General features: G+C 43.0%; 1 protein-coding gene across 3 annotated transcripts in view; it reads right to left on the reverse strand.

The window, feature by feature from the left end:
* acj6 (abnormal chemosensory protein 6) overlaps positions 1–26,229 on the reverse strand; it is a 97,066-nt gene that overhangs the window by 47,864 nt on the left and 22,973 nt on the right. For all 3 annotated transcript variants that reach the window (XM_028179309.2, XM_028179328.2, XM_028179320.2), the window contains exon 2: positions 961–1,017. In XM_028179309.2, the coding sequence (XP_028035110.1) occupies positions 961–1,017 (57 nt within the window). The remainder of the gene's footprint in view (positions 1–960; positions 1,018–26,229) is intronic.

The raw sequence follows: 26,229 nt of genomic DNA on the forward strand, positions 1-26,229 counted from the left end.
AGTTTTTTTAATAATAAAGACTGAAAATCGTTTACTCAGTACTTTTCAACTTACGATTATAAAACCCAGACGGCGTTACGAGTCACGGATCGATCCTGATTTGTCTCATTTCGAACTTCATGTAAATATTTGTTTCTAAATTTCCAATAACGTGTATAAGAGTCCTTTTTTCAACAGATAATTTCGAGATCCCGTATAACTAACAAACAGTACGTACGGACGTAGTCTGAAAAGGTATTTGAAGTTCAACGCTTAAGATATGGCTTAAACGCTGGGAAGAAAGTAAGCTATTTCACCAATTAGCACTTTTTAAGCACTCATAGCATTAATTTTTTAACGAGGCTCTGCCGAATCAGTCTTCGCTACTTCAAATAAAAAAAACTATTTATTCTTTATCGATTCTTTTTAATGAAAAAAAAAGATAGGTCATTATGCTTATCCCAATATACCACTGAAAACGAAATATTCATTATGACGGTTATCACACAACATACAGGCAAACAGACAAAGACTTCTTAATTATATAATTGTTTCAATTATAAGGGAAACACATGAAAATAGCTTTATTAACATCCATAGTTTTTAAAACAGTTTACTTTACCTGCGTCATTAACAACGTCGTTACATGATGAAGAGGTGGACCTACAGAAGTCCTAGAAAGCGTGTTTAGAATTAGCAAATAATAACAGAGATCGCAGAGCAAATTACAAAAAAATAAACTGAATGAAATCTTAGTACCGAAATGTGGTCGTGTATCTTTGGCCAAAGATCGCAAGCAGATATTCGCTGTGCCATTTATGCCTTCATATTTCCATAAAAACCAATCCAATCAGCTCAAAAGGATTTACTCTTCAAAAAAATCCAGAATTGTGTTTGATTAAATATAAAATAATAAAAAAATGATATTTCTGAAAAGACGGTAGTTTACGGAAATATGTCACGCGATGTCATTGAACTTACATTGTGTCTCGGTGACCAGGAGTTGCACATCAGCGACGCATCCTCCAATATCCGACTCTGCAAACAAAAAACTCATATCGTTTATTAAATTACATTGTTTTTGTTTAAATGTTTTGTGAATTGTGTAGGTACGTTAGTTTTGGCAATTCCGATATTAACTTAAAATCGGAATATATAAGTAGTATGTTCTTGTTTAAGTTTTTATCTCTTTACGGTTTTAATGAGCCAATTTATTATATTTTTTGAAGTGAAAGCTTCTTTAGAATCGTTGTGATTTCAAACCGGATGCAACGGAAAAAACGACAGGTAAGAGACACAAAAACAAAAATGTGTAGGATGAAGCCAGCAAAGAATGAGACAGAAATATACATACTATTTAATACAGCGCCATCTGTGAGATTTTTTAATACTAACGTGTGTATGAAAGCTCTTGTAGTGAATTTTAATTTAGGATTATACGTGAAATTAAAATATCAATTCACAGAGGGCGCTACCTTACAATTATTTACTAATGACAAAATTTTACATATACTTAAGACGTTTAGGATAATTGTATTTTAATTTTGGAAGGTTTCACTTCTACTACGTGTGAATAGCACACATTTTGTTTTTTTGTATTTACTTTTGGAACTAGTTTCACGTGCGTGCGAGTTCCACATTCTTGTTTATGAATTAATAAATTTTACAAAGAAGTCTATGTCGATAACAACGTTTTAAGTCATTGTCTTCAATTCGAAAAACTACAATTTTGTAGTTGTTTAGATTTCCGATTACCAAAGGTCGTTTTTCAAGACTGAAATTATATTTTGCATTTTTTTGGCTTAGCTCAAGCTGTCAGATTCTATCTAATATTATCACGCTTTTCCCAAAATCGCATTTCACACATTATTTCGTGAATAATTATTTTTGATTTAGCGGTAATATTATTGATGATGTTTCGATAATTTTAGCTTTCCTCGTGGTAGTTGCGTAACTAACTACACGTCTCAACATCGAATAGAGTAACAGAACGAACAAACACCCGGACGTCTCGTAGTGTAATTATTTAAAATTTCATGAAACAAGGGGGCGTTAGCTTTGCAACGTTGTTTATAACTGTCGACCTTTAGCCGTTCAACACAATAAAGGAAAATGGTGCGAAGTGAAAAGAATTATCGAAGTTAATGTTAAAAAAAAAATGTTACTTTCCTAAGCAAAATGGTCTAGTACAAGTTATTTCACTTAAACAGTAACGAGATAAACTTGTTACCTTTATTCTTCGAAAATAAAAGTTATTAATAAACTAGGACAACAGTATCGACATTTCTTGAAACGATTCCCCCGTCACTAGCCAGACATTAAAGTGACAGTGGGGAAAAGTGGGATAGTTACTTTAAAATAAATTTTATGTATGTCCCGTGGAGCTATAACGTGGACCTGTGCGCCGTAAGTGTTAGAGTTGTAAACGCATCCGTCGAATGTGTTACGTGAAAATTAATTTAAAAAAAAATACGTCACTTAACTGACTTTAAGTACCCGAAGTTGCATAACAATTGAATCGTGAAAAAAACATTTGTTAACTTCTTATTGACAACCCTAACTCATTAGTCTCTCGATTAAGAAGATCGATAGTTTTATTCGTTCGAAGAATTGAAAGTATGGAGTATGATTGATTTCGAAACATTCTGTAAACATTACGGTAACAAACCTATTACATCGCGTTTGACGGCAATTCAAACGATCTAGAACGATCCTTCGGTAGGGGGCGTAACAACACACTTTGTCATACTTCTGCTGTGAAATAGTCAAAGGAACAGTTAATAATCTGTAAATTGATAGTTAGTTCGTACAGTATAGTTACAACAGCTGCCCCACCCTTCAAACCGAAACGCATTACTGCTTCACGGCAGAAATAGGCGGGGTGGTGGTACCTACCCGTGCGGACTCACAAGAGGTCCTACCACCAGTTTAGCTATTTGAGCGGGTTAAATACATATTCACTAGAATTAGGTATCGTGTTCTATAGTCGAGTCATTGTACGTATCAGATATAAATAAACGGCAACTTTACAACGCTTACTTTAAGCTGCACTACTCCGTTTTATTATTCATGAAATGAATTCTATAATTTTGTTTGAAGAATACATTTTTTCATGCGAATATTGATATTCGATGCGTTGTCTCTAATTATGTTGTTTGTCACATGTATATAATGCTTTAAGTCTGACGTTTATTAACCCATAGACACAGCCCACTGAGTTTCTCGCCGGATTTTCTCAGTGGGTCGCGTTTCGGATTCGATGGTAGATTCTGCGAAGCACTGCTCTTGCTAGGGCCAATGTTAGCAACACTCCCGGCTTGAGCCCCGTGAGCTCACCTACACGTCAAGAAGAAGCTTAAATAGCCACTCAAGGCTATCAGCAAAGGTAGGAAAAAAAAATCTGACATTTAAGAAAACCATTCACGAGACAGATCCAATATTTAAAATTTACATCTTTACATGTAAATCATTATTTTTTTGGTATCTTCCGTTTTTGGTCTTGTTTTAAAGAACAATTTGAGTTTTACGGTTGAGAGTCAAAACTTCAAGCCAATTAATACTATGTAAAATAAAGATGCTAAAATCAAATCTTCAACAGAAAGTCGGAAGCTCAACAAAGCACGCAACAATGAGGCGAGCTCGGCTTTTGTGAGGCGAGCTTGCGGCGAACCTCTCGGAGGGCTAACAGAGTTTCCTCTTTGGAACACAGTTAGTTCGTGACGGCATTATATTTCCTGTCAACCGAGCTTATGCTTCGGCTTCAATGGTGTGCTTTAAAATTCATGTACCATTTGTGTAGCGGGTACCGTGAACTACAAGGGCACTTGAGAAATTAAAAACATGGTTTTCTCGTCGGTGTCTGCGAGACGTTAAATATTCACAAACGCCCACACTAGACCCCTATTTTATTTATTATTGTTTCGAATACAAATACATATGTTTTAATATTCGTCTGTGACGGACTATACCTACAATACTTAGCAAATAAATACCAATATTCCCTATCGCCAAAGTTAAAAAAATTTTTAATGTCGCAATCTAAGCTACGAATTGCTTATTAAGTTTCTAATTTCCAAAATAATTCACAGATTAATTTCATTCTCAGTCTTGCTTCAATTTGAAAATACTTCATCACCATCCAGCGTAATCGTAAGTAAGTACTCTGCCTTTGTAGAGTGCATATAGTAGCCATTTATGTTCAATATATTTCATGGCCTAATAAATAAACACAACAATTCTATGGTACTTACACGTTGCTTCAAACGAATCCGTCTCACTGTACACGTAATTAAAGAAACGATTAGAATTGTGAGAAATTCTGACGTATTTAATAAGGCTTACGAAATAGCTCCTCACATTACACTCATGAGTGAGCAGACACCTATAGTGACTGGTGTAAACTCACCTCTGGAGACTTTAAATTAATACTCCAAGTGATGCAATAATGATAGGTGTATTATTACAGCGCCATGTCTACACTAGAATGTGGTACAAAACATTAAATCTTTTTCATTGGACAAGCCTCTATGAGGACTGTGTCTCTGTATTTCACAAAGACTTTCCGAGCCATCAAATAGAAGTGGAATAGAGCTTCTTAGCGAGAAAAATAAGTAAGGCCACATTTATTCTGGATTCTTCAAATATTATTTAGTTTTAATTCATAATTTATATGTGATGGAATTATGATAAGTCTATTAGACAACATACTTTTGGTTGTTTGCGAATATATCAGTAATGGATTTGTGCAGTATTTGTGTCAGTTAGCTTGAAATGTTAAAAGAAGAGAGCTTAGCCAGTTCACAACGTTTACTCACATTTTCGTAATAAATACCCCGGTATATTTACGTAAAACCTTACGATCGAAACTACAGTCGCAACGAAAACTGAAATGTTTACCAAAATAATAAAAACTGTTCTATAGTTCCATGTTACGATTTACGCCTTCGTTATGGGTTCTTAGAACATGAGAACGGCAATAGTCCAAATGCCATACCATGCCGAATATCTTTTCGAGTCTGACCTGGGTGGAGTAGTCAAGGTCAATAATCAATGTACCAACGAAGCCAAGATAAAATTTAAAGTCATCTTCCACATAACGAGACCGGTATATATTTATTAGCTGTTTCTGCCGCCAAGCAATAATGTATTGTAGAGTAAGACAGTCGTTTCCAGTATTAATTATAATAATATCAATTATTGAGGCTTTTCAAAGTTTTGACATTTGTCAAAATAGACATGTGTCAATTTGTCAACGGGAAGACGGCAGTGCAAAACTGCCCTACTTCCGTCCTAGCTATTCGAACAAGCAAGAAGTCCGTATTATTCCTTTTGAGTTGAAAATCGATAAAATTGCCTTCATTCGTATTTAATATTCTAACCGCAAACGGTCTAGTATTCTATGTTTGCAGTTCGATTAGGGTCATTATTGCTTGTAGTACGGTTGTTTGCGTCTTTAATGCAAGCGTTTACCGTGTCATTTTTGAGTTGAATTTCGCGTTATACTTTCTAGAAACATGCCTGTGTAAACGTTACGTAGTTACCCGGACGAATTGTTTATGAACTCTCGTACCTAATGAATCCTGATGTTTTCGTATTACGTATATAAGACTTTTTCTATTTAATTTAATAGGAATTGTAAATAGGAATCGTAAGTTGAAATAAACATGGCGTTGCTCTGAAAACAAAGGTTTTATTGTTTTAATAACTTAAAACGTACACAAGAGTAACAAACAGTACAACCAGATTGCAAACCTATAATAGGTATCTCACCTGAAAACAAAGAAACGACATTCAAAGTCCACCACTCTCAATTCCTTAAAATAATTATCCAATTTAATTTAGTAACAGTTATCCGGAATATGGCAGATGTCATCTTCTTCAATATCAATGCATGTCACCATTATCGACAGCGCCAGCTTTATGATTATATAGGAGCTATAGAGCCCTGTACAAATGTATGCTATAAAGAAATATAGAGTTTCTTTATACGTATATACCTACACGGACCCACCTAAACCCTAGTTTAACTATCCAAAAAAAGTATAAAGTCAAGTAAAAATACATTCTTATATTAGTTGTACTATTGACATTGACTATGATATTGACTATTAATTTCTAGAATCTATCTTATATTATCACTTTTAATGTTTCCACGTTGGCTTACAGCCTGTTTAAAATTAATTTATTATTTACAAAGTATACATTTATGAACATATAAAAAAAAACAACACGAGAGAATTTCTGTAAAGTTTGTCGATTGTCTATTACTTGCTTGTTTCCTGCTTTTTTGGCTACCATTGAAGGAAGATGAAGCTTGTCTAGCTTATCACCGTTATCGCCACTGTTAATAGGAGAAGTACAGGCAAGACGATGCTTTTCTGGCTAGCTAGTATCTACTAGTCTTATCGACTACAGAATTGATTTGCGCAACAAAATTAAAACAACTCTTTTATATTCGAGCCAAGAGATATTTTTCTATTGAATGCAGACTTATCTCCGTGCTATATTAGTATTGGAAAGTTTTTTTGAAATCGTTATCATAAATTATTTTTTGTTCCACAATTTCGTTGCAAGATTCAGTTCCTAAGCAAGTTGAGGTATAAGCTATTTTTTAGAGTTGTCTTGAAGCTGTGGTCGCGGTCGTGCTTAGGACGTCTTCATGTTTACCCCGTGAATGTTTAATATAAAGAGAGAGAGAGAGAGAATTACACTTTATTGCACACCAAAACACAATTTACATTCAAAAAACAATCAAAAAAGCAGATACATTTGTACAATAGGCGGTCTTATCGCTAAAAGCGATCTCTTCCAGACAACCATTTAATTTACAGAAATTCTGGAAAATATAAAAATATTGCAGGTTTGTTGCGGTGTACTATAGATAATAAATACAATATTATAGAAAATATATACATACAGTAAACAAAATATATACTGCTTACTTAATATAATATGAAATATAAGACCTTTGCAGCGCTTGTCAAATGACCTGACTAAATAAAGATGCCGCGATCTACGGTCACGGGGTATTGATGCAGAAAATTATGCATATTAGCTGAATTACAATCAAATTTGTTTTATTGGAAATTTGGTTTATTTATGTGATCGAATCACAAAAAAAAATCGATTACGTTCAAGCTTACTCTATGTTAATACGTTTTTTTATACCTATTTTCTAGATTGTTTTTTTTTATTATTATTTAAAGTTTTTGTACCCGGAATTTATTATACTTTTCTAAAAATCCGAATTCACTAATAATATAGATATGATAGAAATACAATTATATAATATAAAAAAAACCTAATTATGAAAAGAAATATTTACAATATAATAATATAAATAAAATAATAATAGCTATTTTTAAATAAATTAGGACAATCGAGATCAGAAGTAATATGAGATCTTAACGAAACCAAAATTTGTTTCTTGTCAATTATCCACAAATGCGAATAAAACTTATTCAATTGTTCCGCGATATTTATGTGATTCGTTAAAAAAAAACAATATACATATTCCGCGGATTCATATTTTTATCATATAATCACAGTGTCATGTGGCCGTCAGATATGTCAGACTAAAGTGGCCTAGATTTTATTCGAACAAGTATCTAACCAGCCGACTTTGACTATTAACTAACTGTGTACGACAAATTGATTGTCATACAGAAATATCAAAATTACTGAAACGTTTATGTCTATTTCTCTGTTTATATGTAGCACGAGTAGCCATACGAGGGCTGCACTAAAAGTATCGGGAATGGAATATTTCCACTGTTCCTGTCATATTAAAATCTTTTTAATTGAAAACTCCTTGGTTTTAAAAATCGAATACCATTTATTTATTTAAATAAAGATTCTCGGTCTTGTCACGAGGTTTTGTCAAACTTGTTTAGTCGTTGAGAAAATGGAATTGACTCGAGAAAATTCAAGAGCGATGATTTATTATGACTTTCGAAGTGGTTTAACACAAAAACAGTGTGTTGACCGGATGATTTCTGCATTTGGTGATGAAGCCCCATCCAAAACCCAATTTATCGCTGGTTTGCTGAGTTTCAACGTGGACGTGTCAAGCTCAGTGATGATCCCCGTCAAGGTCGTCCAAAAACTGCAGTCACCCAAGAAAACGTTGATGCTGTGAGTAAGCTGATTGAGGAAGATCGACATGTGACATACCGCGAAATTCAGGCAACTTTAGACATTGGCATGAGTCAAATACAAATAATCTTGCATGAACAATTAGGTGTAAAAAAGTTGTTTTCCCGATGGATACCGCATTCGCTCTGTGAAGAGCAAAAAGCGGCTCGAGTTACTTGGTGCGTCAGAACTCTCGAAAGATTCCACGCAGGATCCTCAAATACTGTATACAACATTGTATCAGGTGACGAATCCTGGATATACGCGTACGAACCCGAAACAAAAAACCAGTCACGAGTTTGGGTGTTCGAAAATGAGTTAAAGCCAACAAAAATTGTTCGTTCACGGAGTGTTGCAAAAAAAAATGGTGGCCACGTTTGTCTCCAAAACCGGCCATGTTAGGACTATTCCTCTTGAGGGACAAAGAACGGTTAATGCAGAATGGTACGCTAGCATTTGTATGCCACAGATCGTTTCTGAACTCCGTAAAGAGAACTGCAACCGCCGCATCATCCTCCATCACGACAATGCGAGTTCTCACACCGCGCACAGAACAAAAGAGTTTTTAGAGCAAGAAAACATAGAATTATTAGACCATCCGCCGTACAGCCCCGACCTAAGCCCTAATGATTTCTATACTTTCCCTAAAATAAAGAATAAATTGCGTGGACAGAGATTTTCATCACCTAAAGAAGCTGTGGACGCCTACAAAACGGCCATTCTGGAGACCCCAACTTCCGAATGGAATGGTTGCTTTAATGATTGGTTCCATCTTATGGAAAAATGTGTCAAATTTCGCGGAGAATACTTCGAAAAGCAATAAATACATTTTTAAATAGTAATGCTGTGTCACTTCGTTAATTCCCGAAATTTTCAGTGCCGCCTAGGTACTGGCCCACTTCGCTGGGCATTTAAAATTAAATAATGTTAATTTATTGTCATTATTAGGGAGTCCAACACTCATATAAATATTAGCCTATCCATTAAGTACATGTATTTTCTACATAGATATCAAGTTTCAAGTCAATCGGATACATGGTTCAGTAGTTATGACGGAACATCCGTAAAAACCACTGTAGATTTATATATTAGTACATATTAATTTTGGTAGCTTATCAACATATCGACGGTTCCTACGTATAAGGAGTCATGTCCAAAATTACATTTTATTATTATTTCATAATCATTTTTATTTTATACGCAATATTTCAAAAGAAAAATAAACGTATAAGACGTCATCTTTTATAACAAAAATACTTTATTTATGTAGATACAGTCATCTTTACATGAACTTTTATACGGTCTTAAAAATTATTATTATTATAATGATTTCATAGTTGTGGTAGACACAGTCATCTAACTACTTTTCCTGGAAAATCGAGGATATAAATAATTATTATACCATTAGAACCAGCCTAAATGGAATACTTGAAATCAATACTAAAAGATAGAAGTTACTTTTATGATTTAATTACACATGAGATTGAAACTTTAAAACGCTCTCCTGTAAACTACCATTTTTGACTTGACGCTTTGTACGTAGAGGCCGTCCATATATTATGTAAGATAAGATATTTTAAATTGCGTATAGTGTTTGCACGAATTAATAAAATTTTGGTCCCGTACTGTGAATCCTTTCTTCCTTCAATCGATCCACTACAAAACCACTCGGTCACCGAACCGCTAATTAAAACCACAATGATTAAATCGATCATTATGGTTCATTATGAATTGATTCGCTGCCAACTAAAAAAGTATTCCGACCCTTATTATTTTACCAACAAAATTATAATATACGCGTTTCCTTAACACCATCTGTATGGATTCCCACGATGGATATTAAAAGTAAAAAAAAAGAAATACACAACTCTTGTATTCGCGTAATTCCATTGCCTTAATTCTCGATCTCGGAACGCGAGACGATCATCATGGAATGGGCTTTAAATTCACCGACATGCCTAATGCTCAGCGAAAGAGACGGCAGACGTTACAATCCGAAATAATTACAACGCGCACGAGCGGGACAAACATATTGAGATTATGGTAATAAAGGCGAATGAGGGAGACGATGTTTAAGAACAATTTAAAGATATTGTATTTAATGTTTTACGGAGCATTTTCGTTGGGGATGCAGTGGGTGGCTGTGGAATGGCGCGGGATTTTGTGAATTGATAATTGGGGTGCACTTTGTGGGCGGTGAGGGGGCGCTGACAGCCCGCCTGTCACTGGTTAATAACCTTTTCTCCTTTTTTCTGTCACTTTCGAGAAACAATTAATGAGAGCGTGCAACTTTCGGTGGTAGGACCTCTTGTGAGTCCGCACGGATAGGTACCACCGCCCTACCTATTTCTGCCGTGAAACTGTAATGCGTTTCGGTTTGAAGGGTCGGGGCAGCCGTTGGAACTATACTGAGACCTTAGAATGTATATCTCAAGATGGGTGGCGCATTTACGTTGTAGATGTCTATGGGCTCCAATAACCACACAACACCAGGTGGGCTGTGAGTTCGTCCACCCATTTAAGCAATAAAAAAAGAGCGTGTAACTCTTGCGATACTCGAAGAAAAAAAAATCGATCGATTTGGAAACATTCTAATTCATCAAACATTATTTTGTTTGTTTTTAAAGTATAGATAGATAACAGGATTTCTTAGTTTCATTATTCTCGACTCTTACCAAAATCATAAAATAGCCACTATTTATTGCGTTCTCATAGAAATTATAGTTTCGTTTCAAATATAAAAATGGAACTTAAGGTGTATAAGGCTTAAGGTTCAAATTTCGGTATTAATCAAATTTATTTGACAGTTCTATTGCTGCCCGACCCCGTATTTTCCCCAAGATAAAACCTCCCCCGTTCGCTATATAGAAACACATTCACATAAAGCCAATCCATTCTAACATAACCGAAACAATCCCGTTACATTCCACATCCGGCTCACCCGGCACATATCCGTATTGCCCGGTTGTACAGACCCGGATAATTAGCGGGGAAACCATAATAATAACCGTTAATGAGTTTCCGTTGTAGTTCCCGTTCACGATATCCGGTTTTACTGTTATTTCGTTTTATTAGTCAACATTGGCAGGCTTTGTTCTAAGTGGTTTGCCATAATTGTTATAGTACACTGTAGGTAGGTACATGGAAAATTATTGTCGCAGATTAATGTCACAGCCTCCCCTTTTGTTCTCGTTGCCTGCTAATTGATTAATTATTAATAAAGTTATTTTAAGTACATAGGTAGTTATTTAATAAAAACGACCATAATGTTATCTATAGTTTTAACGGTAGGCAGCATTTCTGAAGTCTATGGGCGACGGTAACCACTTACCATCAGGTGAGCCATATGCTCGTCCGCCTACAACGGCAATAAAAACATTCTTATATCCTATTATCATCATCATATATATAATTTCAAAGTCTTAGTCTTCAAAAAATAAAAAAAAACGGATTGCATTTATTTCGATTTGGAGTTTGCAACATACACAATGGCTATACTGAAAGTTATACTTGACAGTCATAAATACTTTTTATATTTTTACGAAGTATGTTATTGTCTGCCTTGATAGCAAAAACCTTCGCCAAAATCAATCACAATCTGTTCTGATAGCCCTTGCTGCGACAATCAGAGCCTACGCAGATAGCGCTATGACTTATTGAATTGCTGTCATTATATTATATCGTTTATATTAAAAATAGATTCCCAAGCGAGTGTTGCTAATAGAAGATGAAAGCAATATCACAGTTGTAGTCTTGAATGAGTCCTAAATAAATATATATTAGGGTAAACTTGTTCACCGAATCTCGTTCCGTGAACTAAACTCGGTCCTCAGAATCGTTCACTAGTTCGGTTCGAAGTGGATTTCATTGAAATTAAAATTTTCCCCCATACTTCTTTCTGGTTTAAAATCGATAAAAATAAATTTAAGAGAATCACATATATAATTGAGTACATATCACTTTAAGTGTTAAAAAGAATATACAATAGTTATTTTTCCTCTTTAGATATTTTTAAGGATCAGTATTTTTTTTTACTTTTCCGATTTTTTATTTTATATGGGTGACGGAGGAGCTGGTGCTATCCGAAATCAGAGTCCATAAAAATCACAACGTGATAGTCGGCATATTTTTTGTTAGTTTGTGATTGTTTCAGAAAAAATCATATTTTAAGGTTCTACATGCGAAATGTTTACATCTGTAAAGATACTGATTAAGATAAACCGCTTTTATGTTACAGATAAAAATCTCCAGACCGTGAACCGTCACTGTCGCAAAAAGAAAATCAACATCTGCATTATTGTGTAAAAAACAAAACGAATGTATTGCTTAACATAAACAGTCACATCTCTGAGTCACACATTACTTATTTAGTTAAATTCTTAATTTCATGAAATAACAAATAGTTCAATAAAAGACGCCGCGAACTTTACTAAAATGAAGCTGCGTTAATTTAAAAAAAAAGCTTATATATATTTTACTTCTCTAATCAAGGTGTTATATTTGAATTTAATGATGTCTCGTTGTGTGTGAGCACTCAAGTCCGTACCCAACTTTATTTTACGTCCACGACCCGCTATATAACGTTGTAACGTCAGTGAAAATAACGCTTTGCATTAGCGTTGGGAAATAGCAGTAACCGTAAACGTTAATTGTTATCGGTTCGGTTCGTTGCGGGCATTTTAGTGGTCGAACTTTGCGGTACTTAAAGTACGTCTTAAGAAGGCGGTACTTAAAGTACGTCTTAACTACCGATTGTATGGTTATTCGGTTAGATGAAGGTGAATTTAATGATTGTGTGTTTCACGAAACTTACTTAACGTTTCTTTAAAATCGCGTTCTGATGTGCTTAGTGCGTTTTTAACGTTTTCGATAGCGTAAAAGTTAACCTAACTTTGTATGCAGTTGGAACAGCGCCCCTAGCGGCAAACGTAGACAAACGATAACATTCCATACAAATATATATTTTTTTTTTTTTTTTTTTTTTCTCGGGCCGGGGGCCGAACCTCCTACGAGGTCCCCGCGCCTAGGGGGCGCGCGGGGTATGTGAGACTCAACGATCTGCAGGTGTTGAGAGCAGATCGCGGGCCCAAGGATTTTAGGGCCCACCCACTAAACGACTCCCCTGCACTCTTACACCCGACGTCCGATCTCCGTCCGGGGTCAGAACCCGTTCAGAGTAGGGGGGTTCCCGCGGTCAACACTACAACCAGACACGCGGCGCCACCCCGAGGACGCCCGACCGACGGGTCGTCGAGGCGATAGTCGACGACCAACGACGTCGGTCTCCGCGGTACGGCGGCCCTACCAGGCCGCCCGGGCGGTGCCGCTGGTGTTCCGGGATACCCCGCTGGGCCAGAACCAGCCTGCCGGGTCGGAACGCGATACACCGCCGACCGGGTTGCTCTTCAACAGTATGTTCGGCGACGACAGCGACGACGAAAATGCGGACCGCATCGCAGTCCGCAGCCGCCGACGCGCCGTCCCGTCCTCCTGGTGCCAGCGCGCTAGAGTGACGGTAGCGTGCGGCGCAGCCTCAACCCCCTTAGGTCGCCCCGTGACCATCACCGGGAGGAGACTGCCTCCTCATAGGGGCTGGAGCTGGACAAACGCCCTCCTCCGAACCCCGGCTCGACGGCGGCGGCACGGCGCCGAGAGGGAAGAAGAGCTCTCCCTCTCCCGTTCCGCCGCCTCCTTCTGCGAGATGGTGGACTCGCAGAAGTCGAGCATCGCCTGCCAGGACTCGTCGCTGCCGAGCATCGTAGCCACGACGGTCGGAAGCGACAAGTCCGGTCCTATTTTTGCAACGAGGACGCGGCGCTGCTCCGCGAAAGCGGTGCAGTACCCGAGCGTGTGCTCCACCGTGTCCTCGTTGCAGCCACTGCAGTGGTGGCACTTCGGCGTCGGCTCCCTCCGGGCGACGAGGTGCAGGTAGCGACCGAAACAGCCGTGTCCCGTGAGCACCTGCGTCGCTCGGAAGGTGAGACGTCCTCGGTCGCGATTCACCCAGTCCGAGAGGACCGGGCGGATCGCCTCGACGGTCCGTCGCCCGTAGGCGGGGTCCGCCAGGCGGCGAGACCACGCCTCGAGCACGGCACGCCGAGATTGAAGCTTCCGCGCTCGAACTTCCGCCGCGCCGGGACGCGGCTCCCCCCTGGAGCGGAGATCGCATCGCCACGCGTAATCCGCAGCGAGCGCCTCCGCTTCCAGGTCCCAGGGAGGCGTCCCAGCTAGCACGCACGCCGCCTCAAACGAGACGGTGCGGTATCCACGAACCGCCCTGACCGCAATCGCGCGCTGCGGACGTCGCAACGCCGCAACGTTGTCGCGGGTCAGGGCGTGGCACCACACGGGAGCCCCGTACAGTGCCATCGACCGCACCACCCCCGTGTAGAGGCGGCGCACCACCACGTCAGGCCCCCCGACGTTCGGCAACAGCCGACTCAGCGAGCCGGCAGCCGCCATCAGTCGGGGACCTAATCTTTCAAAGTGAGCGCGGAAGCTCCAACGACCGTCCAGTACGAGACCGAGGTACCGCAACCCGGTTGCCTCGATCTCGACGCGAACGCCTCCGATCACGAGGTGGGCCCCCTGAGGCGGCGCTCTCCGGGCCCCGTGAAACAACAGGGCCTGGGATTTATCGAGCGCCACCTCCAAACCCAACCTTCGGATCCTGCCGATGACGAAGGCCACCCCCGCGCAGGAAAGACGGGCAGACTCTCGCAAGTCCCTCCCCCGGGCCACGACCAAAGTGTCGTCCGCGTAACAAACTACGCTCAGACCCGGAAGAGGAGCACTAAGGGCGCTACGCAGGACCCAGTCGTAGCCGATGTTCCACAAGAGAGGGCCAAGGACCGACCCCTGTGGAACACCGCGCTGTACGGGGAAGCGGAGCACCGCCCCACCGTGCCCGGTGCACACGACCGACCTGTCCTCGAGGTAGGACCCGATCAGCCGACGGAGGTACGCAGGGACGCCGTGATACTCCAGCGCCCCTGCGATCACCGACCAGGGCAAGGTGTTGAACGCGTTGGCGATGTCAAGGGACACCGCCAGTGCAACCCCGCCCCGGCCGACAGCCTCATCAGAGAGGGCACGCACGCGCATCACCGCGTCGATGGTCGAGCGGCCCTCCCTGAATCCGAACTGCTCCGCTGACAGATCGGGACCCACCCCCGTCAGATGCTGGACGATGCGGGCGGCCACCACCCGCTCGAGCAATTTTCCAGCCTCGTCCAGCAGCACGATGGGACGATATCCCGCAGGTGAGTCCGCGGGGCGTCCCTCCTTCCTTAGCAGAACAAGTCTGCCCGTCTTCCACTGCTTCGGAAACCGTCCCGACTCGAGGCAGGCTTCATAGAGCCGCACGAGTCGGTCCCCAAGGGCACCGAAGGCCAAATCCCAGACCCGGCCGTGAACACCGTCAGGGCCGGGGGCCGCGTCCTTCCTCCGCATCCTCGACACGGCCGCACGAATCTCCTCCTCCGAGATGCTCGGAGGGACCACCTCAGCAGGGGCATCACCGCTCACGCTACTGCGTGGTGGCGCGCCCATGGAAGGGGGCTCGAAGCTCCTCTCCATCCGCGGGAACAGCCCGGAGACAATCTCCCGCAGCTGCTGAGGCTGGAGACGTTCCGTCACCGGGAGCGCCCACGGCCGCAATTTCTTGCGGACCGTTTGGTACGGGCGCCCCCAAGGATCTTGGTCAAGCGTCTCCAGGAGCGTCTTCATGCTCTGAGACTTGGCCTCGCCGATGGCCCGCCGCAGTGCCTCCTGCTTCTGACGGCAGTCGGCATGCAGGCGGGTCGCCACCTCCGCGAAGTCCGCATCGCGAAGGCGGCGACGGCGGTGGCGGGCGCTTCGGCGGCGCGCCCGCACGCACTCCTCTCGGAGGAGCGCGATCTCGGGCGTCCACCAATACGCACCGCCACGCGGAGCGCGACCGCTGACCCGGGGCATCGCAGCATCGCAGACGCGACGCATCGTACCCCGGAACCATTCGGCCTCCAACTCCACGTCCACTAGACGCGCGGGCATCGGCGCCCACGCGGCCACTGTGGCCGCCTCCACCGCAAGCACCTTGTTCAGGCGCTTCAGTGCCCATCGCGGGAATGATCGGGGCGCACTACGCGGGAGCTCCTCCTCACCACGGGCGTCTTCGTCCGGCGCGTTCAACAAGGTGGAAACGGAGAGCTCAAATCGGACGAACCGATGGTCCGAGAGCGTCTCCGCCCCCTCGAGAACACGCCAGCCACGGACACGGCGTGCGGCAGACGGAGACGCGAACGACACGTCCACGTGTGATTCCCCGTTCCACCGCACGCAGGTCGCGACCGAACCTCTGTTCAGAAGACAGAGGCCGGTCGCGAAAGCCCACTCCGACAGGAACTCGCCGCGCGAGTCCGTGCGGGGAGAACCCCACGCCGTACATTTAGCGTTGAGGTCTCCCGCCAGTATCACCGGGCGAGACTCGAAGCGATGAACCAACGCCTCGAGCCCGCCCAGGAACCGCTCGAACTCAGCGAGACTCCTGTTCGGAGAGAAGTACACCCCGATCACGACGGTTTCGTTGACCCTAACGACGACGTACCCGGATCCCCTGGCCACCATTCCAAGGGGGGGTAACGCCGCAGACTGTCTCATCACGATCGCCACGGAGCCATCAACATCTCCAGCCCAGGAATCCTCCCGGTCGGGTGGTACGAAGTATGGCTCCGCAACGATCGCGATGTCGATGAACCACTCCGCCATGGTGTGGACGAGGAGATCCTGCGCCCTGGCGGAGTGGTTCACGTTCGCTTGAAGGAAGCGATGAACGTGATCCATTATTGAGGTGTCACGTCCATCGCTCCCTCGTCTTCTGTCCCGCCTTGCGGCCTGACGGCCGCGGCGGGAACTGACCGGCCGGCTGTATCACAGGCAGCCGGCCCTTCCTCTATATTTTTCTTCTTTTTTCCGCCACGCCTCCTCTTTGTGGAGGAGGGTGCGGAAAGACAGGACGGGCCCCCGGCCCGATGATCGGCCCGCCGCTTCGCCGCGTCGCATAGCACGCAGTGAGGTGCGGCGGCTGTGCAGGAGCCCGCCTTGTGACCGGGCTGGCCGCAGCGGAAACAAAGACCGCTGCGGTCCACAGCCGACGAGCACCTGGCGAGGCCGTGCCCGGTGCCGAAACACCGGAGGCATCGCCAGGGGCGGGCCTTCTGTAGCTGCACGTGGGCTATCACCCAGCCTACGCGTAGCCTCCCTGGTGAGTCGGCGGGCCGACCTCGTGGAGGCGTAGCCAGAAGTGTGGCTGCCTGCATAGGGCAACGCGCCCACACAGTGAAGGCTCCAGAGTAAGAGCTTCGCAACTCTCCTACCTTCACCTGCGTAAGGGCGCAATTGCCCTGCGATGCAATGGCGGCGGCCACTTCCTCCTTAGTGGCGCATTCATCCAGGCCCGTCACTTTGATTTCCGCCATCTTGACGGGCCTGTCTATACGCACCAGTTCTGGGTCCGGCAGGATTTCGCGGAGCCGGGCTGCTACCCTGTCCGCGACCGTGCTGGTGTTGGCACCAGGACACTCCAGCAACCGGGCCCCATTGGCGGTGTGCCGGACTCGGAGGCCACCCTCCACGCCCATGGCATCCACGTCGACGCTAACGCGCGCCCGGGCCATCACCTCCCCATAGGTGAGGCCCTTTTCCTTGGCAGCCGGCAGCAGCTCCAATACGACAGCCGCCGACCGCGGGGCGCGCGGTTTTCTTGCCTTGCGCCCTCCCTTTCTCTTTCCCTCAGTCACTGCTCGACCCATTACCTGGGGAGCGTTGACCGTCGGGACGGGACGGGGGCTAGGAACGTCTAGCGCCCTCCTTCGACCGCGTTTCACTACCGTCGTCCAGACTGCTTCCATGTTGGACGGGGCTGGAGGTAGTGGACGGGGCTGTGGGCGTTGCGCCGGCTGGGCGGCATTCACACACCCCTTTGTGTTCTTGCGGCTTCTGCCAGGCCCCGCCTTCGCAGGCTGGAGCGGGGCAGAAGCATCAGCCTGAGGCCTCACGGGCTGGACCGCCATTCGCCGTCCAACGAGCTTGTTTGACGCGGCCACTTTGGTGGACGCGCGTGCCGAAGGTGCCGCACCCACCCTGGTACCTGCAGCCCTTGTGCGTGACAGTGCAGCTAAGGCGTCACACGGTGACAGCGCAGGCGCCTGGCGCTCGTGCGCCAGCGGAGGCCTTGCGCGTTCAACCTTGGAGGCGCGGGCCTCGAGGATTGCTATTCGTTTTTTCAGTTCCTCTATTTCCTTGTCCTTCTCATTTTCCGCTCTTTCATTTGATGGGGACGGGGGCGACGGAGAGGCTAATTTACCCTGCTGTCCCAAGAAACCGTCAAGGGATGCACGCATTTCGGCCATCTCTTCCCGCACCCGCACGCCCTCCGCTCGAAGCTCTGAGTTTTCTGCCAACAGTCGCTCCAGTTGCGACCGCAGACAGGTTACTTCCTCCGTGCTAGTGCGTCGTAGAAACTCGTCCAATAGCTTCTCCACGGCGGCAGCCACGCACTTCAGGGCCCGCACGTACGTGCCCTTCAGGGAGCCTGATTTGGCCGCCACCATGGAAACAATTTCCAGCGAAATTTCAACCGCCTTCCGCGGGTCCATTGTGTCCACTTCTGTGAGGGAGCGGGTTAGTCGCTCGACCTCGCCTTCTCTCACCAGACCAGCTTCTTTACGGCGGAAGGCTCCGGTCCGCACCGAGGTGGTGACAGCCGGTTCTCCGTAGGTCACCGTAAGATCTTGTCGACCGCGTTCTTTGGCAGATGATCCTGTAGCATCCGCCAGCCCATCCTCGACTGCCAAAAATTTGGCAGGCGCGAGCTCAATCTCCGAGGAGTCGGAGAGAGCGGGAGTCACTGGTCGTTTGACCGTCTTCCGCTTCCTCCGAGTCCTCGGATCAGCCTTGTTCCGGCTCACAAATCGTCCGGTACTATCCCGGGCAAACAGTGGCGACTCTCGACCGCTCGAAGCGCAGCCCCTTGCAGAGCTTCGCGCCGAGCGCAGTGAGAGCGCACTGTCGCAGCGTTCGGGGTGCACGAATAGGACTCTCTCCCTTTCGCGGCTCGTGCTACCGCCCTCTTCTTCGTGGCAGTTGTTGCCCCCCCAGAATACGAGGGGCAGCGTGCCTCCGATTGCTCAGAGGCACGGAGGGATTCTCCTCCCGCCAAGCGGGAGGTACCCTCCTGGGGTACTATCTCTTGACAACTGTCCATTTCATATTTTTCCTTTATTATTTAACCAGGGGTGAGGTCCCCTGGGATCGGGTGATGCCCTTGGGACTGGACTCCCTCCAGCCATTCATCCCCTCACCGGGCATCAGAGCTTGGGATTGGGGTATTTTTTATAGAGGTTTGCGTCCTCGCGGCCCCGTGCCTTGCGGCAGCGGCCACCGTCCCCCACATAGTGGGGATTACGGGTTGCCGGCAGTCTACCGAGTGCACAGGGCAACTCAGTAGACAACCGCCCGACGCTCGATACGAGCAACCACGGAGCCACGCCGGTGAACCGGTACCCCTCATATCTGAGGGGCGCTCCCCTGTAGCCGAAGCCGGGGACATGGCAACCAGCGGCCAGCAGTCGCAGAAATGCAACTCCGGCTCACTCCTCGACAACGGGGCACAGGGTGCCACCGCTCACGGCACGCCGGCGAACCAGTGCCATCGGAAAATGCGCTCTCCAGAAGGAGCACTCTTCACTTGGTGAAGAGTGTGGAGGGCGCAGGCCTTCCGCTCCTCCTAGTGCTGATTTGGTCCGCGTCATCCGATCTCTTTCGTTGCAAAGCCTAACTAAACTATCCTAATCCTAAACCTAAACCTAAACCTAAACCTTAACCTAATCCTAAACCTAGGACCTTAACCTACATCTAAACCTAATCCTAAGCCTAGGACCTAAACCTAAGAATCCTTGCAACGAAAAAGATCGGACGATACCTCTGGGAATGTCGCCCAGAGGATCCCGTTATCCGCCACCTACGGACGCGCCCGGTAGGAGTCCAGCATCTCCTCCGCAGACGGGACCCACAGCACGCAGATTGGGTGCTGTGGGTCCCGTCTGCGACCGGGTCCATACAAATATGAGCTAACTTTTACGCTATTGAAAACGTTAAAAAACTCCCACTAAGGACACTTATATGAGAGAGTCAATCGGAAGAAGTCTCAACAGGTCTGTGAATAGCAGTAGGATGCTATAAAAATAGCAGTTAATTGTCAATTGTTATCAGTAGGAATGTCTTGTGTGCGTTGTATTTTAGCGCTCCTTCTGTTTACTTAGGGGCTGCCATGAAGGTATCGATTAAGGCTTTGCTTTACTTCAGTATGTATGTATTTTCGTGTAGATACATAAGCATATGTAGGTAAAGCTTTTTTATCTATAACGATTGTTATAACGTTGCTTGTTTCCAAGAGTTTGACGTTTTTACAAGCTTTTTAACTAACGTTCTTAGAATGTTTTTAATTCACTTATATAACGTTACGGTTATATATGTAGATGATCTGAAAACGTGCCAATTTTTTTTATATTAATAATGAAAATATTACTTATCAACATGAACAATGAACTTTATCAAGTTTTTTTACTAAATGTGATTTCTAATAAAACATATAATTTATATACATTTGTATTTTATGTAAATATATTTGGGGCATATTTGGGGCTTACCCCATTTAGTTTAGTTTTATTTAGGGTACATATAAATTACTCAGCAATTATTTGCTAAAATATTCTTTGCTTTTTTTTTTTTTTTTATTGCTTATATGAGTGGACGAGCTCACAGCCCACCTGGTGTTAAGTGGTTACTGGAGCCCATAGACATCTACAACGTAAATGCGCCACCCACCTTGAGATATAAGTTCTAAGGTCTCAATTATAGTTACAACGGCTGCCCCACCCTTCAAACCGAAACGCATTACTGCTTCACGGCAGAAATAGGCAGGGTGGTGTTACCTACCCGTGCGGACTAACAAGAGGTCCTACCACCAGTAATTACGCAAATTATAATTTTGCGGGTTTCATTTTTATTACACGATGTTATTCCTTCACCGTGGAAATCAATCGTGAACATTTGTTGAGTACGTATTTCATTAGAAAAATTGGTACCCACCTGCGGGATTCGAACACCGGTGCATCGCTCAACACGAATGCACCGGACGTCTTATCCGTTAGGCCACGACGACTTACTACTTAATTATTTTATTAGATTAGCTTTATATGCACAATTATGATAGTTTCACCCGTGACGTTTATTTTCATAATATCCAAGCAATTGTAATTCAAATAAAATATAAACTAAAATTACCGAAAATTACAAACATTCAATAAAGTGTTAGGTACTCGACCTTCAAACGTTTCATTACCAAATTGACCTCCGCCTCAATTATTCAAGAACTAAAGGCCAATAACCTGTTTACATTTGATACAACAAAAAATAACAATTAGACAATAAAAAAATGTGATACTTTAAAAAAGATTTATCCGCGTACATCTACATCGTAATAAACGCTAAATTGAATTAGAGTTGCAATAAATTTAAATTAAAAATAGTGTAAGAAAAATAATTTTATTGTAAAAAAGCGTGGGGTGCTCAGGATATTATCAAAATAACCCTTCTACTCATACCTGTTCATCAAATATTTATAACTACTGATACCATGCACCCCACGCTTTTTTTACAATAAAATATTTTTTTCTTACACTATTTTAAATTCCAATGTATTAATTTTTTTTTCTATTTTTTAGTTGGATTTTCTATAAAAGCGTATTTTGTTAATTTTTTTAAACTACTATTTATTTATTTCTTCTTTTTTTTTAAATATTGATTTGTCATCGGTCCTTAATAAGTATACCAAATTTCGAATTAATCCGACGTTTTGAAGGGCATCAAAATCATGTTCAAAGATTCCGTTACAAACATACATACGTCTGAAGCTAATAAAAGCGTATTAATTTATTTATTTTGTATACGCATAAGCATCGACAGCGGAGAGGGCCTGAACTGAGTTCGAACGCCGGCGGTTCAGTGAAGTTCCACGTTCGCCACGCGGCGCATTGGGGCGGCGCCAATCGATAGTAGGCGTGACCGGGCGCTGCGTGCCATTTCTGCGCTACACTATGCGACCGGCCTAATTGATTGACACGACAGACTGACGTGCAGGGGCACAGCGTACACCGCGCCTAACATTACGCTCGAGGGCATGATGTCTTCAACCGTTTCTCTATGTGTGTGTTTATTAATTTTTATCATATTTACTTTAATTGAATACTGAATAACAATTAATGTAATATGGACACTGAATGTGTGGTATCACTACGCTCTTCACTGCAATTGGGTTTTTGTCTTCGTTTTTTAGGTAGACGATCAGATTTGATAGATAACATTATAAAAATATACATATACAATATGATTGGGTTTAATGGCCTCTAATAATGAGATGCGATTCGGTTTAATAATTCAGTTTAAGATATTAAGTTGAATGGTACTTATTGAAGGACATTATTTTATTATTATTTACATCTAAATTAAGAGGCAAAAACGTAGCATTATTATATAAAACGAATTAAATATGGCTCATTCGTAGCATTTCTGCCATTAAATAATATTTCATATGCGATTTAAGAGTTTTATAGTTTTTTAAATTATTTTTATTCCAAACTTTTTTAAAAATGCCTAATTGTGTAACATTCTAGTGCTTATGTATCCTCATCAATCTGCACTATACCAAAAACAATCCCTAATTAGATAACACGGTATAAACCGGCTCACCTAATGTTACGTGGTTACTGGAGTGAATACTGTCACATACCTGGAGACCTGAGGTCGAAATCTCATGGCATGACAAAGCTGCGCTACCTTGGCTTTGCTTGTTCAGACTGGTGGTAAGAACTCTTGTGAGACCGCGCGGGTAGGTACCACCACCCTGCCTATTTCTGCCGTGAAGCAGTAATGCGTTTCGGTTTGAAGGGCGGGGCAGCCGTTGTAACTATACTGAGATCTTAGAACTTATATCTCAAGGTGGGTGGTGCATTTACGTTGTAGATGTCTATTTGCCCCAGTAACCACTTAACACCAGATGGGCTGTAAGCTCGTCCACCCATCTAAGCAATAAAAAAGAAAAACAGGTAACTAGTTAAGAATCAATCTTCTTTGTCTGTGTTCGTTGCTATTTAAAAAATCATTACTCTAGCTAATGTGCCCCGCGGATCCACCCGCGCTTAATATTGAATTTGCAATTAAACACGCTACTTTATCGTTGGATAAGGCTTGCTCTGTAGTCTATAATATAACAATCGATTTGTACGTAAAATCACGAACCAGCATACTTTATGCAGTAGATATTGGTTACAGAGACTTATGGCGAGCGAGTCATGTCATTTGCCATTCTTAAAAGGAATCTATGTGTTAATTCTATACACTAAATAAATTAGTTATAAATTATTTTTGTGGGAAATTTCGTCCAAGCCTGTTCTGCCATTATTGCGTGATTGATTAGCGAACACAAAAACTTTCACATTTATAATATTAACAAAGATGCTATTTCTTTTGGTTAAGTGTGAATTATTTTTATCAATCCTAATTCAGATGTTTACAAAAGCAACAATTTTAGATGCTAATTAAAAAAAAAATATTCTCAAATTGGAAATTAGCGTAAATATAAATTTGTCTTCGATTTTTTATTTATTGCTTAGATGGATGGACGAGCTCACAGCCCACCTGGTGTTAAGTGGTTACTGGAACCCATAGACATCTACAACGTAAATGCGCCACCCACCTCGAGATATAAGTTCTAAGATCTCAGTATAGTTACAACGGCTACCCCACCCTTCGAACCGAAACGCATTACTGCTTCACGGCGGAAATAGGCGGGGTGGTGGTACATACCCGTGCGGACTCCCAAGAGGTCCTACCACCAGTGGGACTTTAATTGTAAAAACGTTTAAAAAAAAAATACATTCTCTTCTCGATTACATACGTTATTATTTTGTATTTATGAATTTGGGTCGATTTTTAGCCGGTTCTTTAACTTAACTGCCGATTAAAACTGACTCATTCTGCTCGAATAAATGCATTGTCATTTATTATTTAAAGACACACTAATTAGGTCGAATAGTATTTAGAATCTATATAAGTTCGACCACGGTTCGTCATTATCGGGAGCATTCTGTCGGTCGAAAATGAATCGTGATACGTGATCAGGAATAAGCATTATTAGGCTAATTGAAACAGAGTGAACGAGCGCACTAATCCTAATATGCGCCTATTTTTGATCGCTTTTCAGAAGCTCAGAGTTTTTTTTAGCAAGGGAAGAAAGAAGAATTTTTTTCAATAACTTTTATCACGTGCGTTTGAGATTTGCGTTTTTTTAAACTATCTTATGTTAAAGACGAAAACGATTTGCTCTGGTTGAGCCTTTGCTCGCCCGTCTGTCATGGTGAATCTGGAAAGGCCTTCGGGGTACCAGTGATCCCTCATTCATAAAAAAAAAAATGCGTCATATTTCTAGACATATTCCTAATTTGCTTCAAATTTATTTTTGTAAACATGACAAGTACAGTGCAATTGAAATTGACAATTGCTAAATGTCTGTCATAATACGTAATAAAATAGCATTATTATTACGTATTAGCTTAGAGTAGGTACCAAACCTATACACTCAATACAAATGCTTAAGAATACGTTGAAGAATAAAAAAAGAGTGATTCCGAATCGCGTTTCAACGACCCTTAATGTCTATGTCCCTAAATTCGTCACAGTCAATACGCGCTAGTAACGTAAACACATGATTACGGCTTCAATAATATACATTTATTTATTAAAGCGATCTCTTTTTTTTTATCTATGCTGATAGCCTTGAGAGGCTATTTCAGCGTAACCTTAACTATTAGGTGAGCTCACGGGGCTCAAACCGGGAGTGTTGCTAACATTGGGCCTAGCAAGAGCAGTGCTTCGTAGAATCTACCAGTGGATCAGAAACGATACCGACTAAGAAGATCCGGCGAGAAATTCAGTGGACTGTGTCTGTGGGCTAATTTAACCGTTGTGACTTTAGCCGCAAGCGACGGGTTCGGCTAGCACGGTGACCGGTGCTTGAGGTACCTAAAGGATCCGTAATGAGCTGCACTTTTCATACTACATAGTGGAGACTATATAAAAAAATAAAAAAAATATAAGTGTTTGACACCAACATGATCTTTTTGAAATACATAGATATTGAAAAGGATAATGTTAAATCTTTACGTATCGAAACTAAGCTACCATTGTGTTTCTGTTTTTTTTGTATGTTAGTTTTAAAATCTATGGTAACTTGATAATCTTGATTTATATTAATCTGTAATGTACCAGTCATGGTTATTTTTCCTTTCCTGTTAATATAATAATTGTCTAATATTACTACTGGTCTCCTTTTATTGAAATCTCACCACGTCAACAGTTATAAATATCTAAAACAAAAGGTTTTGTGTTTTTTTCATTATGCCGAATATAATATCGGAGTAATTTATTGAAGACGACTCAACGAATTTGGTTGGTTCTTGTTGTCAGGACAATTAGAAGATGCAATTAATAAGAGTCAGACGCAGAACATGATCGGACTTCAATAATAGAACAATGTTAATATATAATTTTTAGTTGTGTACAGACGTGTTCACGGCCTTTTAGGGTAATGAATGACTCCTGGAGTTAATAGATCTCACATGTGTGCACACATTGTTCTTGCTGTCATGGTGAAACTGGAAAGGCCCTAGAAAGCCACGAGTAATCGTATCGCCATAAAAATACATTTTCACCATCATCATATTAACCAGCCTGTAGCAGTCCACTGCTGGACACAGGTCTGTCCAATTAAATGCCACCAAGTACGACCTTCGGTACCTCTCATCCAACTATTGCCAGCAGCCCTGCGTAGATCTTCACTCCACTTAGGCTGAGAGCGTCTTGTGTGCTTAGTGGAGTTGGAAAGCATGCCTACGTTTGCCGCTAAGGACGCTGTTCCAATATCACACAAATTTGAGTTAACTTTTACGCTATCGACAACGTTAAAAACTCGCACTAAGCATACTGCACTACATCCAAATCGAGGTCTCTACTCAAGAA

The sequence above is a fragment of the Bombyx mandarina genome, chromosome 01, assembly GCF_030267445.1.
Source record: "Bombyx mandarina strain Sakado chromosome 01, ASM3026744v2".
Lineage (NCBI taxonomy): Eukaryota > Metazoa > Arthropoda > Insecta > Lepidoptera > Bombycidae > Bombyx > Bombyx mandarina.